The sequence below is a fragment of the Maylandia zebra genome, linkage group LG10 (genome assembly GCF_041146795.1).
Source record: "Maylandia zebra isolate NMK-2024a linkage group LG10, Mzebra_GT3a, whole genome shotgun sequence".
In the NCBI taxonomy this organism is placed as follows: domain Eukaryota; kingdom Metazoa; phylum Chordata; class Actinopteri; order Cichliformes; family Cichlidae; genus Maylandia; species Maylandia zebra.
In genome coordinates, this window is record NC_135176.1 from 12036501 (window position 1) to 12052911 (window position 16411).

The following is a 16411-nucleotide window of genomic DNA, read 5'->3' on the forward strand; positions in this document are numbered from 1 at the left end:
GTACATGCTCAAGTCTCAAGTTCCCAATTTGAGTGTGTGTGAATCCAATACAGGATAAAATTAGGCCAGCCGGGCCTTATATTGCTGACGGAGCTGGGGTGGCCAAAAAAAGCCTGGAGTGCAAGCCAACGGTGGAAGCACAAGAAAGAGAGGAGAGCAAGCAGGACCGCCGCTGAAATGGCCACCAAACGTAAGGAAATCAATATTGACAGCTTTAAGTAAAGTGAAGGAGAGCAGACGGGGTCAGAGTGCAGCTGTCAGGTGGAGAAGAAGGGAATTTATTTACTTTCCCTCTGCTGTGCAGGTGTGAATGCAGGCAGGATGGCAAGTTAAACACTGAATCCAGTGTGTCTTTCATTTGGTCGACAGATGGGCTGAATGGGATTGAGCTAAATGAGAGCCCACTGCTGACTGAATGTAGTTTGTTTTATTTGTAAAGGCTTAAATTGTTATAGGAGATAAGAAATGCTGTCTTGTCAGGGCTGTTTTACTTCTGATAACACATAACTCCAGTTATTCGGATAAGAATGAGAGGGCGTACTTGTGCCCAGCTCTGAAGTGACTTCACTGGTGTGACAGCATTAATGTTTCTGTTTTTATAAATGAATAAGAATACATCTACTTTTATAATTCTCAGGAAACCCAACTATGAAAACCAGCAATACTCTGCTGCTTTTAAATAATGTTTTAATCATAAAATGATCTTAAATTTGTGCTGCAGTTAGGATGCTCGTGTAATGTTGGTGGGTAAGGATCTAGTGTCTAATCTAAGGATTTATGATTTACTTTCAGACATGTACAGATCCCATTAAAAACAGCATTCATTCAGAAAGATTTTCTCCTTTAATAAAGGAGCATGGCATGGCATGAAACGAGGTGAGGGTGTCCTTCATTTTCTGTAAAATTGTTTTGTCATTTGTCTTCGTTACCCTTTTCTCTTTCTTATCCACACTTTAAATAACAATGTGTCCATTTTTCAAACACCCGCTGGCTGTGGTCGTTGTGGTAGAGAGAATTTTAGATGACTTTTATGAGACCATGTGAAAAAGTCTCAGTCTCTATTTATGGCTCAAAACAGTTCAAATATCCACAGTGGGACTTATCAGAGAGAAAAGGGAGAATATGATACAGCAACTCATAGCATCTGTTTAACTTTAGTTTAAAACATTCACTGTACTAGCAAAAGTAGCACATGGCATCTTTTGTATACCTCATATGTTTTCAAAACCGAATGAATTAATTTTTATTTACACGGCACCAAATCACAACAACAGCCTCAGGGCGCTTTATATTGTAAGGTAACCCTAATGTAACCCTGCAGTAATACCAAGAAAACAGGGAAAACCCCAACAATCATATAGCCCCGGTGAGCAAGCGCTTTGACAACAGTGGGAAGCAAAAAACTCCCTTTTAACAAGAAGAAACCTCCAGCAGAACCAGGCTCAGGGAGGGGCAGCGATCTGCTGCGACTGGAGGAAGACAGGACAAAACACATGCTGTGGAAGAGAGCCAGAGATTAACAATAAGTAATGATTAAATGCAGAGAGATGTATAAACAAAAAGAGAGTAAGAATTGTGATTGAAGGAGAAATACTCAATGCATCATGGGAATCCGCCAGCAGACTACACCTACTGCAGCATAACTACGGGAGGATTCAGGTTCACCTGATCCAGCACTGACTATGTGCTTTAGCAAAAAGGAAAGTTTTAAGCCCAATCTTAAAAGTGGAGATGGCGTCTGTCTCTCCGTCTACTTCTAAATACTGTAGGAACCACAAGTAAGCACACAGTCTGAGAGCTAATGGGGTGATACGGCCTGATTATTCAAGATCTTGTATTTCATTTTTATTTCATTTCAATTTTATTTATATAGGGCCAAATCGCAACAACAGTCGCCTCAAGGCGCTTTATATTGTACAGTAGATCATACAATAATAGATACAGAGAGAAACCCAACAATCATATGACCCCCTATGAGCAAGCACTTTGGCGACAGTGGGAAGGAAAAACTCCCTTTTAACAGGAAGAAACCTCTGGCAGAACCAGGCTCAGGGAGGGGCGGCCATCTGCTGCGACCGGTTGGGGTGAGAGAAGGAAGACAGGATAAAAGACATGCTGTGGAAGAGAGACAGAGGTTAACAACAGATATGATTCAATGCAGAGAGGTCTATTAACACATAGTGAGTGAGAAAGGTGACTGGAAAGGAAAAACTCAATGCATCATGGGAATCCCCCGGCAGCCTACGTCTATTGCAGCATAACTAAGGGAGGATCCAGGGTCACCTGGTCCAGCCTTAACTATATGCTTTAGCAAAAAGGAAAGTTTTAAGCCTAATCTTGAAAATAGAGATAGTGTCTGTCTCCCGAATCCAAACTGGAAGCTGGTTCCACAGAAGAGGGGCCTGAAAACTGAAGGCTCTCCCTCCCATTCTACTTTTAAATACTCTAGGAACAACAAGTAGGCCTGCAGTGTGAGAGCGAAGTGCTCTAATAGGGTGATATGGTACTACAAGGTCCTTAAGATAAGATGGGGCCTGATTATTTAAGACCTTGTATGTGAGGAGCAGGATTTTGAATTCAATTCTGGATTTAACAGGAAGCCAATGAAGGGAAGCCAAAACAGGAGAAATCTGCTCTCTCTTTCTAGTCCCTGTCAGGACTCTTGCTGCAGCATTTTGGATTAGCTGAAGGCTTTTCAGTGAGTTTTTTGGACATCCTGATAATAATGAATTACAGTAGTCCAGCCTGGAAGTAATAAATGCATGAACTAGTTTTTCAGCATCACTCGGACATGTGTTGGTCAAAAATGACTCCAAGGTTCCTCACAGCGTTACTGGAGGCCAAGGTAATGCCATCCAGAGTAAGAATCTGGTTAGATACCATATGTATAAGATTTTCTGGGCCGAGTACAATAACCTCAGTTTTATCTGAATTAAGAAGCAGAAAGTTAGCTGCCATCCAGGTCTTTATGTCTTTAAGACATTCCTGCAGTTTAAGTAATTGGTGTGTGTTATCTGGCTTCATGGACAGATAGAGCTGGGTGTCATCTGCATAGCAGTGAAAATGTATGCTATGTCTTCTAATGATGCTGCCTAGGGGAAGCATGTATAATGTAAACAGAATTGGTCCTAGCACTGAACCCAGTGGAACTCCATAATTGACCTTAGTGTGTGAAGAGGACTCTCCACTTACATGCACAAATTGGAGTCTAATAGATATATATGATACAAACAACTGCAGTGCAGTACCTGTAATACCTACAGCATGTTCTAATCGCTCTAATAGGATATTATGGTTGACAGTATCGAATGCTGCACTAAGGTCTAGCAGGACAAGCACAGAGATGAGTCCACTGTCAGAGGCCATAAGAAGATCATTTGTAACCTTCACTAAAGCTGTTTCTGTGCTGTGATGAGCTCTGAAACCTGACTGACATTCTTCAAATAATGTTAATGTTAATGTTAAAGGAATGGTTAGCTTAACAGTGCTCTGACTTTTTGTCAGTCAGGCTACACTAATGAAGAGAAACCTAGGGCTGTTCTTACGTTCTTCAATCAGTGATGAACAGTAAGGTTTTCTAGCTTTACGAAGGGCTTTTTTTTTTCTTTTTTTTTTTACAAAGCAGCAGTATTTCTCCAGACTAAATGACAATCTTCTAAATTACTGAGATCCTATTTACTCTCCAGCTTTGGAGTTATCTGCTTTAAGGTGCATATTTGATTTGAGAGTTATAGTAGGAGGTCTTTTTCAGAGGAGCTACAATATCCAGAGTCCTACACAGTGAAGAAGTAAAATTATCAACAACATAACTGACCTCTGTGGGATTAAAATAAGTAGAGATAGATAAGTTCTTTTCCTGGGTTTTCAGTACTTTCCTCATTTTGAACTACTTACTGCCTCGTTGCTAGTTTTATCTCCACTCCAGTTTTATCGACTTCTCTACACCCTTCTGTCATGTTACCACTCTTGGTAACCCTGCTTCACAGTCAGGTCATGAAGTATAAGAAACATTAGCCTGTATCTAATTTAAGCTTAACAACTTCCCATTTCAGTTGCATATTCACTCAGATATACCGCGCTCTCTGTGCATCACTCATTTAAGATGATGTCTTGTGCTTAATTGCTTTGCAGTTGTGGATCTGGTGTACTGGCGCCACATGTGGAGGACTGGTGTGGTGTTTACAGGGCTGGTAATCGGTCTGGCCAGCTTGTTCCAGCTTAGTGCCGTGACTGTGGTCTCCAACGTCTTTCTGGGTGTCATGTGCATCACCTTCCCCCTCCGTTTTTATTATAAGCTCCTGGAGCTCCTGCGCTGGAACCCCGGGGTTCACCCCTTTCAGTGAGTCCATCAGTGTTCACACACAGGTTTTTCTTTTCCAGCTAAATATGCTGCTCCTCTGCTTTCTGGAAGCATGTTGAACTTTCTCACAAATGTGTTATCCTGTGCTTAGGTCATGTCTGGATTACGACAGCTCTCTGACAAATAAGGAGACGGTGATGCTGGTGGAGGAGACGGTGCTGCTGATCGCATTTGCTGTCACAGAAATCAAACGGCTCATTTTCATTGAAAACATATTTGACTCTATTAAGGTATGAGTGTGATGGTAAAGCAATAGTATAGATGTCACAAAGCCAAGATTAAAAGACTTTTTGACTTTGGTGCCACCTGGTGGCAGCTACACACCACACACGCTCGTGTGGGGCTCTGAGCAGCTGTACTGTTTTAATCCAGGCTATATTGCTTAAAAGCAGCTAAAAATTAAACAGAGCCACCATGCAGTGTTCATTTTCTCATGGGATCAAGACTACATTCAGCAGCTTTAAATCTCAGCGAGACATTTATTAAAGCAGCATCATTCACAAATCAAATTACAGTTAATAAACTAAACTATTAAACTGTTCAGTAATCTTTTTCTGTGCTCTTTCTCTCAGTTTGTTGTGCTTCTGTATCTGCTGACCTATGTTGGCATCCAAACTAATGGACTGACCCTGGTAATAAGTGGTAAGTTGCACCCGCTGTATACTTATGCTTTGTGCTAACACACGTATCTAATTTCCTCCATGTCTCTTTCCTCCACCTACATATATTAAGCTCCCAGCACCTTCAAATGTATCTTCCTCTTTGTAAGACTCATGAGTGATCTATCATCTCAGTAGTTAAAGTGTGACTGGGTTTAGGCAGAAAAAAGCACTTTGCACATGACGGTTAAGATTTAAGGAATAACTTTTACTGCAAACCTCAAGTTCCTTTTGAAGTCATGCCTCCATCAGTCGCCTCAGATGACTGGTTTGCACCAATTATTTAAGTAGGAGAATGTTTTCATTAGAACCAATTAGATTATTTTTGTGCAATGCTAAAGTGACATAAAGCCCAGGAGGTAGAGTGGGTCATCTACTGATTGGAAGGTTGGTAGATTGATCCTTGGCTCCTCAACACTGCATATTAAAGCATGCTTGAGCATGATACTGAGCCCTGAGCTGCCTCTGATGCATCTACTGAAGTGTGTGTGTGTGAATGTTAGACAAAGCTCTCAAAAACAAAGATTGAAAGTGGAGCCTAAATGTGTGTGTGAATGGATGAATGTGGCTGGTAGTAGAAAGTGTTTAGAGTGCTCAGCTAGAGTGCTCTAAAAGTAGCAGTCCAGTCATTTACATGAATAATTTGTCTGTCCAGCTGTGATCGCTGTTTTCTCCCTTCCTTTGCTGTACAAAAAGCAGCAGGTGAGTTTATTTTATGTTAAAAAAAATTTCAATGAAAATGATTCAGCAAAGTTGATTAATAGTTAAAACCAAACAAAACAGAAACATATCTTAGTAAAAATCGCATGTAATTCTACGTAAGATGCAGAAATTGCTGGTTTGCACTGACCTTTGTGATATTTTGGTGACAGGTGCGGATAAGAAGGATTGCTAGAGCCGTCAGAGCTTTTCTAAAGAGAGTCAAAAGCCTGTAAGTGAGCTACCCATTTATGTGATATTGTTTTCTGTTCTTGGTCATGTCATGCTAGCAAAATTGTGGCTTTTTCTTCGGTGCTGGTATTTTCTTCATTGTGATGCCCCCGTTTTGTTGTAGGTTCTCCAGTGTGTACGATTCGGTGAGGCCCCCTCCAGCCCCTGCACCAAAACCTGCAATTTCAGCTGTGAATGTGCCCAAACAGAAAGCCAAGTCAAAGTAACTGTGTTGGTCACGTATTGAAAACACCCAGCATTTGGGATTTGGGGAAAGACTGGAAGGGCACATCCTCTGGGGGGCGGCTGGAGGGGCTGCTCGTTTCCACTTCTCCACCATGATGTTTGTTTATGGGAGCAAGATATAATTGATCCTGACAGCTTAAACAAAGCTGCCATTCACTGAAGGAGGGAGAGGATGAGGAGGTGTATGAGGAGGGGAATTTTAGTTACTGTGATGCTCTCTGTGGGCAGCGTCTAATAGAACCAGTTCACACAGTCATACTCTTCGAGTGGGCTATGGATGGCACAGAACATCACAGCTTTTTTTTTTCTTTAATAACAAGTGTATTTTTACATAACTAGTCCGCTGTGTTCCTGTCAAACTGTGGAAGTATTTATAATGAAGCTCTGCAGCATTATTGCTGCCTTTATTATGAAGCATCATTCATTGTTAGCTTCATAGAATAAAAAGACATGAACATCGCCTGCTATTAATCAGCATTAATAGTGCTGCACTTGCTAAGTCGAGGAAAAAGCTTGGTAAGCAGCCAGCCCCACAACCTTTAAAAGACTTACATGAGAAATAATGAGAGTGTTCTCCTTTAATCTTAGTGCTAATCACTTTTAATTAGAAACAAACAGTGACCTCATATTTGTGGGGAAAGCAGTTTGCTAATAAAAAAAGTACAACTCTTAACAAGTGGGAGGAATATTGACTCTTGTAGTAAATGCAGTTCATTTTGATTGATCAAAACACAAAAAGGCACTTTCTAGATAACATCTTAGACTGTATACAAAAGATAGACATAGCAACCATGAAATCACCCAATGTTTTTAAAAAAAAATTGCCATGTTTTTTTAAACCACACGACATGAGTGTGGGACGGTTTTCGTTGTGTAACTGGGTGACACCACACTCTCCCTGGCTAATGACTTGTCAATCAAATGGTAAAGCATTCCTTGCTTTATTGTCCTTCTGTCCTTCTGTGATTCGCTGTGCATATAAATATGAGTACAGCGCTGTGTAGAGTAATTTAGTATTATGGCTGTATTCACTAATCTTCCATTGTTTTGAGTTACGACTTGCTAAGCCATCACTAACTAGCTAATCAATTATCACATGTCCATAACTGCAGGAACCAGATGCTTAAACTGCTTTCAGGGAACATTTGAGGAAGCCATTAAATCAGTTATAGTCAAATTTGGTGCAGTTTCAGGAATTTCATGGAATTATCAGCACTGATGGCAAAATAGTGGACTTTAATTTCATTCTTTCCCCCCAAAATAATGAATATATCCCCACAGCATTACAGTTTGTGAAGTATAAAACATGCTTTTTACACTTTTACCACTTATCTAGAAGTAGTTGCTACCACATGCTGTAAACATAGAAATTAGGTGACTTTGTACAAACATGAGCACAGAAAACAACATGACATGTGGGCGAATGGGAAAGAAGAGTTTGGGTGAACTCTTTCGTTATTGTAGCAACCAGCTGCCAAGCCTGAGCCAGTAGTCAGCAGTGTCGTTTAAGCCTCTAACGCTCCGTGTTTTAGACCATAAAAAAGAAGCTGCTGCTCATACTAATGTGTCTTAATGAGCGTGTAAAACTCATGTTGGATAGTTATGCTTTTATTTACCAACAATATTCTGTCGATTTATTTTCAAAAGTCTTATTTTTAGAAAGAGTATTTTTTCTAATCTTCAACCATATTTACCCACCTCTGCAGTATACAGAGAACAGTAAAACGTGGATATTCTAAACAAAAACTGTTGATTGCATAAATGATGCATTAGTGCAATATCAGAATTAGTGTAGTATCAGTGGTACTGCGCACTTTGCGTGTGAAATTAGCAGACTTTTTTCTCTTAGTCACTGTAATAACAATCATCAGTATAAACACATGGTCTTAAATAACAGCTGCCTAAAGTCAGGCATCATCTGCTAGCCCATGTTTTAGGTCTACTCTGTATTTGTAATGGATTTTTTTTTTATTGTGATGTTCTATTGTAATTTTGCTCCCAAATAAAATCTTGTTTACTACAAATAAAGACGAGTTTCCTCTGTGCCTTCACAAACAGTACCATGCAAAACTCTTGAGCTCAACCCCTCGTTTATTTGTTTAAGTACGTATACATGAAAATACAGTATATAAGGCAAAAACAGTTTGTACAATTCCATTGAACGTGAAAGTCAATATTTGGTAAAACCAACTTTATTCAGTATCGATCAGTCCAAGAGACCTGTTGCAGCTGATTTTTAGTCCATATGTCAGCATTTTCTCCTTGTTTCCCTTCCTTAAGAATGGCTTTTTGACAGCCTCCCCCCACACCCCACCCCACTGAGACCATTTCTGATGAGACTTCAGTGAACAGCAGATGGATCAGCTGAAGCAGAGAAAAACTTCTGAAATCAGATCCATTGTTAAATATCACTTTTAAATGAAAAGAAAGTCTGGCTCCTAGGAAGCAAAACATAAAGAAAGGAGGGGTGACTCTTCACTTTTGCACAGTAGTGTTTAATTAATCAATTTTCCTCCACTGCCTAAGCTAACTTCTTTCATAGTGTATATTTCAGCTGGTGTTATAAAGAATGTAACAACACTCAGTGAGACATGACGGCGGGAGCAATCACAGCACCAGGACTCTGATAGAGAAACATCTAAATGGAATTAATGCATCATTTATTCCATCGCTTGTAGTTTTGTGCTGTGAAAACGACGTCTGTGCCAAAGGGTTAGCAGTTTTCCACTGTGTAAACAGGCTCGACGGTAAGACTGCAGCCACCCAAGTTTTAATTCTCTCTGACAAGGAGCAGCCAAGGGTCGCATTATGTATTCAGTGATGCACACGCTCTATCAGGGGTTGCGCTGACCCATTTGTCCACTAGGTGTTACCCTAGGAAAGTCTTCGCAGGAGCCCGTAACACGAGGACTGATCTAAACAAATCACTGATTTCTTTCAAACATCTCCACCCTCACTGTGGTGTCATTACAACGTGAGCTCTGGCTTTCCACAGCACAAACACCACATCACTGACTCACGGTAATAATAAGAGCTTTTCTCTTTGATGTGGGCGTCACAGTAATTGCAATGTGACTGTGACCTTGAGATGATTTTTATTTCCCTTAAAAAAATAAATAAAACCAAACTCTTTTCGTCACTACAAACTCTTTTTCAAATCTTCAAGGACTTCTTCTCTTGTTTCCCCGTGTCGTGACTCAGAGCTTCCATCTCTCAGAGTGTTTACTTTAAAAAGGTCACTGAACACCCTCATCTGGAGCGTTCTGTCTTCACACAGCAATTCAGTAGACTCTTTCTTCTATTCCTATAGCTTTTCAAGTGGTTTTGATATGTTTCCAACTGAGAACACACTTGGCAACAATATGCACTTTTAATACATACGCCAGTCAAAAAAATAGCTCAAAACCATCTAGTCACAGTGGAGGAATGTGAGCACTACAGCATACACGTATCAGCAGGGAATCCCCTCCCCCCTGCCAAATGTTATAATGGCACTTTAAAAATATTCTTTCTCTGGCTCCTCACAATAATAATCAGACACTGTATATCCTACAGGATTATGAACTATGTAATCTATTTTAGTTTAACAAAAACAATGCAAGCATCTTTCTTCAGTGCACATGAAACCAAAAAACAGTAATCTGTACTGTTGCATATCGTCGTTTCCCTGATTTGTGGTAGGTTAAGTCTCCACAGGATTACAAATCTACATGTTTTGTTCCTAAAAAAAGAACAGCATCATAACATTACAACCGCACATCACAGGGCTGCGATAGAAGTACTTTAATCCCTTTATGTCTGTGTTGCCAGCTAGAATATTTAGTCTCACTGGACCTCACAGTTTGGTCTGGTGATGTGACTGAGAATATGGATTTATGCTCTCCAACAAAGAAAAAAAAGAAAACTTTATTTTTGCAGGCTAACTCTGACATTAATCTAGTCTCTAACCACTTTTACTCATGTATTGGCATATAAACTGATGCAGTTAGTTCTTCTAAAGCACTTCGGTACCCTAAGTAATACACACTGAGAACTTATAACAAAAGGTAATTAAATGAATAGTTGGACCTTTTGTGAAATGCCCTTTTCCCCCTAGTATCTCTAATTTTGTGCTAAGCTAAGCTAACAGATTGCTGGCTATAGCTACATATTTACTGTATAGACAAGAGTGTGTCACCATAGACTGTATATGAAAGATGGATGTAGCTTTTGCGTTGGAGGAGTGTCTTTAGGAGTGCCTTATTTTTGTTTCTAAGAAAAATGAGAGCCACATATGAGGATATTCCTTTAAAATTTCGATCGAACAGTAGCAGTATAATGTCCTCGTAAGTGGATATCAGGCCCTTGTAGAGCAAAATGTAGTATTTTGGTCTAAATAACCCAAAATGTGATGTCCACATATGTGGACGCCAGGGTTAAAAATGCTTTTTAACAGCCAGCAAGAAAGCCTGTGATTTCAAAAGAAATCCGGTTTCATAAAAGTCTATGGGAAAGCAGCTGCTGAGCCCTCAGTGAACACTTATCTGATGAGTTTTTAGGCTCTACTTTTCAATCTATGATGATACTAAATAACGTTGTTTGTGTAAATTTTAGTCCCCATTTGTATGAAAAATAAACGCTTTAATGTGAGCCTACTTTGTGACTGACAGGTTTCTACTGTATGAGCTTGCAGTGTCCCTCAGCTTTATATTCAGATCTGCCTGCAACTGTGAGATTTGGTTTAAAGGAGCTAACATGACAATGTCCACCTTCTTTGTACAGTCTACGGGTGACAGCCAGCGTACAGCAGAAAGGATTTATGTTTTAAGGAGAAAAAAAAAGCCTGCATATAGAGAGACACTTTCCTCATACACTACCAACCGCTTCCTTCTGTGGACTGATGGCTCTGTGAATCAGGTGAAGCCTATAAGCTCGCTGCTGCTCAGGCAGAGTGACTGCCGGGTGATTGGTGGACTGCGATTGGAACTGTTCCTCACACGTAGTGTTCACGGTGGTTGATGTACACCTGGTCTGTCCCACTCTGATGACACACCCACTCCAGACGGGAGCGCTGATGGGTGGGGCTTTGGGCTCCCCGCCTTGCTGTGGGTGGGTGCTGCCTCTCCGTGACCGCGTGCCTGTGCTCTGCCCTGCGAGTCTGTATATTAAAAGCAAAAAAACCCAAATCATCACCTAAATCATCTTCTATCATCGTCACCCTTTAGGCCTCTATAATGTGTGAGACTCCAAAAAAGGACAGGGAAATAAAAAATCTAACTCTCCAACATATTAAATTAATAAAGCCAAAGAGCCTCCTGCTTAATATAAACAGATTATGACATGAGTTAGCTCGTTGTTACTGCTGCTTGTTGTGACTCAGTGCGCTTCATTCAGTGTTAATAATTGTGGTGTAGAGCTGTCATGATTCACATACGTGACTTTCAGCTGGTTGTAAAAAGAAAGTGGGGTTTTACCTGACACAGCCAGGCCACTTGTGATGCGTGGACTCCCAGAGGAACAGCCGGTGCTCTCTCAGAGTAGGGAGGAGGCGGCTTGTGTGTCGGAGGAAGGTCAATCCTTCAGAGGAAGAAAAAGGGGAAGAAGAAATGTCAATGGAGACAAATTTCAGAGTGGAAAAACACTGTACTCGCAAAGAAACAGAATAAAACGATCAGCGATAGATAAAATCGGTACAAAATCAATTTACTGGATCAAATTTGAAGGGCAGCCACTATAACGAGTTCCTTCTGAGGCATATTGATGTTGTTTATGGTATCCTGCGATAAACTTTGAGATGGATTCACAACAGAAGAGGCAGCAAAATCAACTTGATGTGCAGAGCTTTAAAGATGTGAGAATTTTTTTAGGCGGAGACGATGAAAAACAGACGCTCTGTGGAAAACATCGGAGCCTACAGAGGCCCTGAGGTGCAAAACACAACAACACAAAGGCATAAGATTTCAGAAAACATGGCAGAAAACAACAACAACAACAAAAACAAACAAACAAAAATCACAAAATGATGATGCACTTTTTCGCCTTTTGCTGTGGTTGTGTTTGTCTTGTGTGTTTCGTCAAATAGTTTTTATTATTTGCACCTGAGGGCCACCGTACAGATACTGCATGTCTGAAACTTGATGAAATTTTGCCTCTCTTTTTATTTTTAAATGCATCTTGCAAGTCCTGCAGTTTAATAGTCCTAGACAGGGTATTCCTCGAAGCCCTGGAATCCATTATTACAGATGATTAAATGAAGATGGCTCAGTGTACATGACAGCAGGTGTATGAAAGTGACGGACTTCCACGCGGACGAGTAAATTAGAACATTTTCTGACAGCTGTTCCTCTAAACCCCTGCAAGACGCTGAAGTCAGACTCGCTCCCTCGCTGGCTGAAATCCCCCTGCCTGCTAAACTGAAGCCTAAGAACAAACCTCAGCCATTCACAACACAGCGTCATGACAGGCATCGATTTTCTAACACTGTGTGTCACTTAATGCCGAGTCTCTCTTTCATATTTGGGATTCGAAGTGACCGATTACAGTCAGAGCTTCTCATTGACCCGCCGTCTTACTCTCACGTCTGCGTGTGATGAAGGAGGTGATGAAGCCTCCTCCTCCCCCTACCCACGCCTTGTTCCACTGGGACTTCCAGCCACGGTCACACTTAAGATGCTAAGTTTGTCGTGGCATTGACCAGCCTGACACACGGGCTACATACATTGAACCTGCACCCAGAGGCTGATGGGTTGTTCGTTATTCAAGCCGCACCTTTGAGGCGCAGTTGGGAGCATGTACACTAGATTTCTTCTGACGACGCAGTCGCTGAAATTAGGATGTAAATGTTTACATGGGAGAATAAAATTGGATTGAGGGAACAAATGACTGAGTGTTCTTATTTAGGACGATGACAGAACACATACTTGTGTCCTGGTAATTAAGATAAGATAAGATAAAACTTCATTAATCCCTCGGGTGGGTTCCTCTGGGAAATTCGGTTTCCAAAAGCACAGCACCGACAGAAGTTACAGAACGTGAGCAGAATATTATATATATACACATCTATAAATACAGAGACATATATAAATAAAATATACGAAAGGGATAAATAGAATAAATAGGAATAAGAATACAAGGGAATTGCACATTTCAAGTATTGAAGTCTATTGCACCGTTGACTATTAATAAAAAGTATTGCACAGTGAGGTGAAGAGGCACTACAGCTTAGTTGTTCCCCCCTCCTTTGTCCTCCTGTTTCCCCTCCCTCTCCCCTCCAGAGAGGCGTTAAACAGTCTGATGGCGTGTGGGACAAAGGAGGTTTTTAAGTCTGTTGGTTCTTGTCTTTGGGAGAAGCAACCTGTCACTGAACAGACTCCTCTGGTTGTTTATGGCCGTGTGCAGAGGATGCCCAGCATTGTCCATAATGTCCAGCAGTTTTTTTAGTGTCCTTTTCTCTACCACTGTCACCAGAGTGTCCAGCTTCATGCCGACCACAGAGCTAGCTTTCCTGATCAGTTTTTCCAGCCTGGATGAGTCCTTCTTTGCTGTGCTGCTCCCCCAGCACACCACAGCATAGAAAAGTACTCCCGCAACCACCGACTGGTAAAACATCCTCAGGAGCTTCCTGCAGATGTTAAAAGACCTCAGTCTCCTGAGGAAGTACAGTCGGCTTTGGGCTTTTTTATACAGGTGCTCTGTGTTGCATGACCAGTCCAGTTTGTTGTCCACCCACAGCCCGAGGTACTTGTTGACCACCTCCACCTCCTCCCCCTCTATCTGAACCGGCAGTGGACCTTCTCTGGACCTCCCGAAGTCCACAACCAGTTCCTTAGTCTTTGAGGTGTTGAGTTGCAGGTGGTTTGTGTGACTCCATGTGACGAAGTTCCTCACCAGACTTCTGTACTCCTCTTCCTGATCATCCCAGATACACCCCATGATGGCCGTGTCATCTGCAAACTTCTGAATATGGCATAATTCAGAGTTGTAGCAGAAGTCAGAGGTGTACAGGGTGAAGAGAAGAGGGGACAGCACAGTTCCCTGTGGTGCTCCTGTGCTGCTGACCACAGTGTCAAACGTGATGTCCTTCAGCCTGACGTACTGTGGTCTGTCAGTGAGGTAGTCAGAGATTCAAGCGACCAGGCAGGGGTCCACCTCCATCCTGTTCAGTTTTTCATGGAGCATACAGAGCCGGATGGTATTAAAGGCACTGGAAAAGTCAAGAAACAGGATCCTGACCGTGCCTTTTCCCTTGTCCAGGTGTGAGTGGGCTCTATGTAGGAGGTACAGGATGGCATCCTCCACTCCGACATCCGCCTTGTATGTGAACTGTAGTGGGTCCTGGGATGTTGTACCTGTGGTCGGAGGAGGTTGAGGAAGAGCCGCTCTAGAGTCTTCATAAGATGTGACGTCAGTGCCACCGGTCGGAAGTCATTCAGCTCATTGGGCCGGTTCCTTTTGGGGCCCGGGTCGATGCAGGATGTCTTCCATAGGACGGGCACTCTCCCCAGTCACAGACTGAGATTGAAGACTTGTTATAGCGGCTCTCCAAGTTCAGCAGCACACGCCTTTAGCATCCTCGGACACACCTTGTCTGGGCCTGCTGCCTTCCTGGGGCGAAGCTTCCTCAGTTGCCTCCTGACCTGATCCACTGTGACACTGGGAGATGATTGGAAGGAGGGGGGAGGATGTCCTGCTGTTGAGAGAGGGGTTGGAGAAGGGGGGTGTCATAGTGTCAGGAGGGGGGGGGGGGGGGGGGGAGCGGAGGTAGGAGAGTGGGGGGTTGTGGGCTGGTCAAACCTGTTGAATTACTGCCACTTTTTCCATGTGTCACTGACATATTTGCAGTGGCTATAAAACCACTAGTATTAAAGAGACTGCAGGACTGCGTTTAGCCCTTATAGCTGCCTAACTTGAGAAATACTTGGAGTGGAGTGTTCATGCTGAATCATACACTAACAGGGATGGATGAGAGGATCAGCCTGCATGCAACCTTGCAGATATGCTCCACAGGTACACGACAATGTTTCTTATATAAGGGGTATTAGGCTTGTGAGCACTGCTGGACACATTAAACATACCTTTTGAGATGCTACATGAACTTCAAAGTCAAAAATAGTGTTAATCAAAACCTCCCAGGCTTCATCTCTGTCTGCAAAAAACATGTATAAGATGCTGCTCAGATCTGTTTTCTTAGAGTATAAAAAACAAAGAAGGCACACACACAAAGATTTTAATGTTGGTCATGGGACTCTGGCAGAGGGTGACCCAGCTCCTCCTGTAAATAATTTAACCTCAGAGTTATTCTTCTTTGCTCTAACATTAACATGAGTGCTGGTGCACTGTACAAAATAGGACAAGGGCTTGCTGCCAAGACAGCAATTATCCGCCACCCCTCAACCTTGTCCCGCAGACTCCCTGCTCCAGGGCGCGCACCGCTGCAGCATTCTCCACAGCAGGAAGGAGCTACTCCCTGAACCCACCGGTGGGCTCCCATCACCTCACACTGTATCATGCAATTAATTAACCAGCTGAGCATGTTCTGCATGCGACATGAGTAATTCGGTCCACTTACACTTTGTCTGTGAAGGCCGGTGGTTGGGCTTTGCGAGCGGTGTGGATCACAATGATGAAGACCACGATGAGGAAGAGAGCGAGGACTGCGCCCATCACAGCTCCTGCCACGGTGATGGAGTTTGACCTCTCTGCTTGAGACTGGTCTGAGACAGAGAGGACAGAGAACAGTCCAGGATACCACCAACAACACAACGATGACAGACCACTAACATCCTGGCAGTGAATGAATCAAAGTGTACACACAGTCAGGCGTCGATTCAAAGATTCTCATTCATAGTCCCAATTTACAACATTTAACCCATAAAGACAATTAGAGTAGAGCAACAGCAGTTTAGACCTAGAGGTAAGGAGAGTAAACTAAGTTGTTCCAGTTTATTTTACTTATCTTATGGAGATAATATTCTGCCCACATTAAAGATCTGACTATAATTAGAAGCACTACTTCTCTACAGTATGAGAGTCCAAACTGCTGCTGTCACTTTGGTTGGTGCTACATTGGGTCAGCCAGAGGACTGCTCAGCTGTGGTTGGTTGTCACATGCATCAACTCAATTATCAAACAGTTGTAGAAAAAGAAAAAGAGTCAGGAGAAAAATGTCACTGCTCAAAAAGGAAATCAAAACAAAACAAAACCCCTCCGACCTACACTTTGCAGGTCGGCACCCCTT

The 16411-nt window shown here is 42.2% G+C and overlaps 2 protein-coding genes across 2 annotated transcripts in view; one reads left to right on the forward strand and one right to left on the reverse strand.

Moving 5' to 3' along the window:
• On the forward strand, positions 1-8228 carry rtn2b (reticulon 2b). Its single transcript, XM_004573328.4, has 7 exons — positions 1-190; positions 4132-4339; positions 4452-4590; positions 4933-5002; positions 5675-5721; positions 5892-5950; positions 6074-8228. The coding sequence occupies exons 1-7, from the start codon at positions 178-180 to the stop codon at positions 6174-6176; spliced, it is 639 nt and encodes a 212-aa protein (XP_004573385.1). The 5' UTR covers positions 1-177; the 3' UTR covers positions 6177-8228.
• The window catches only part of nectin3b (nectin cell adhesion molecule 3b), a 27990-nt gene continuing 19807 nt past the window's right edge, over positions 8229-16411 (reverse strand). Inside the window, exons 6-8 of the mRNA XM_004573330.3 lie at positions 15743-15887; positions 11649-11751; positions 8229-11332 (exon numbers count right to left, since the gene is read on the reverse strand). Of these exons, the coding sequence (XP_004573387.1) occupies positions 11168-11332; positions 11649-11751; positions 15743-15887 (413 nt within the window). The 3' untranslated portion in view covers positions 8229-11167. The remainder of the gene's footprint in view (positions 11333-11648; positions 11752-15742; positions 15888-16411) is intronic.

Bases quoted from the DNA above. Each gene is read 5' to 3' on its own strand.
- rtn2b (XM_004573328.4), top strand. The intron at 4,340-4,451 runs GTGAGTCCATCA...TCCTGTGCTTAG, and splicing joins CCCGGGGTTCACCCCTTTCA to GTCATGTCTGGATTACGACA. The intron at 5,951-6,073 runs GTAAGTGAGCTA...GTTTTGTTGTAG, and splicing joins CTAAAGAGAGTCAAAAGCCT to GTTCTCCAGTGTGTACGATT.